Source organism: Eimeria tenella, genomic scaffold, assembly GCF_000499545.2.
Source record: "Eimeria tenella Houghton genomic scaffold, Eth_scaff2482, whole genome shotgun sequence".
Taxonomy (NCBI): domain Eukaryota; phylum Apicomplexa; class Conoidasida; order Eucoccidiorida; family Eimeriidae; genus Eimeria; species Eimeria tenella.
Window position 1 is genome coordinate 248 of NW_013542347.1, and position 1,080 is coordinate 1,327.

Below are 1,080 nucleotides of genomic sequence, written 5' to 3' on the forward strand. Positions count from 1 at the left end.
TGGAGAACACGAGGGCCACTTCGCGGGGGCCTTCGCAGGTGGCGGGCGCGTGGCTGCTGCTGCTGCTGCTGCTGCGGGGCCGCCGGCGAAGCTGCAGCGGGGGCGTTCTCTGGGCGCGCAGCAGCAGGCGCTGCAGCAAGTGCTGGACGCTCCTCTGTTTGCGCCCAAGTCCGCAGCGCCGCCGGGAGCGTCTGCTGCCGCTGCTGCTGCTGCGGGGCTCGGTGGGGGCAGCTGGCTGGCTGGAGAGGAGGGGCCTGAGGACTGCGGGCTCAGCAGCATGCCGAAGCCGCGGCGGCCGTGGGCCTGCGGAGAGCCCCTGGGCTTCTCCCACGAGGAAGCCAAGCCCGCAGTGCGCACTTACGTGCACAAGCCGGGCTGCCGGTGCCCCCTGTGCACAGCTGCGGGGTGGGGGCTGGGGGCCCCTGGGGGCCCCCTGGCGGGGGAGCGCCAGGGGGTGGACACCTACGCCTCCGTGGAGGGGCCCCGGCTGCAGGGGGGCCTCCCTGTGGTGCCTCTGCCCCCGGGGGGCTACGCAGCCTCTTCTCCCATGCGCATCTTGTCTTCGCCCATCAGCTCCCACGCGGGCTACAGGCCAGCCCGCAGCGAGGGCCCCGGGGGCCTCGCCTACAGCTCCGGCGAAGTCCTTTTGCCCCAGGGCAGCTTCTTGGACTCTGGGGGGGCCCTCGTGGGGCCCTCGCTGCAGCGGGTCTACCCGGCCCAGGGGCTGCAGCAGGGGCCCCACCTGCAGACGCTCTCCTGCAGCGAGTGGCAAGGGGGGGGCCCCCACGCCCACCTCCAGCGGGCCACGCTCCAGCCATCCTCGCTGTACCCTCTCGCAGCAGAGACTCTCCAAGAAGACAGGCAGCAGCAGCAGCAGCAGCAGCAGCAGCAGCAGCAGCAGCACACTCCCTGCTTTGCCCACTCCCCCTCGCCCCGCATGGCTTCGCAAGAGGCCCCGCAGAACAAGCTAGATGCTTCTGCTGCTGCCAGCAGAGGTGTCAGCGTTGAAGACCCCGAGAAGCTACGCGCCAGACAGCAGCAGCAGCAGCAGCAGCAGCAGCAGCAGCAGCAGGAGGAGGA

At 71.6% G+C, this 1,080-nt stretch overlaps 1 protein-coding gene across 1 annotated transcript in view; it reads left to right on the plus strand.

The window, feature by feature from the left end:
- Positions 1-1,080, plus strand: part of ETH_00040845 (uncharacterized protein) — a gene marked incomplete at both ends in the record, with an annotated part of 1,812 nt that overhangs the window by 107 nt on the left and 625 nt on the right. The window contains one exon of the mRNA XM_013375018.1: positions 1-995. Within this exon, the coding sequence (XP_013230472.1) occupies positions 1-995 (995 nt within the window). The remainder of the gene's footprint in view (positions 996-1,080) is intronic.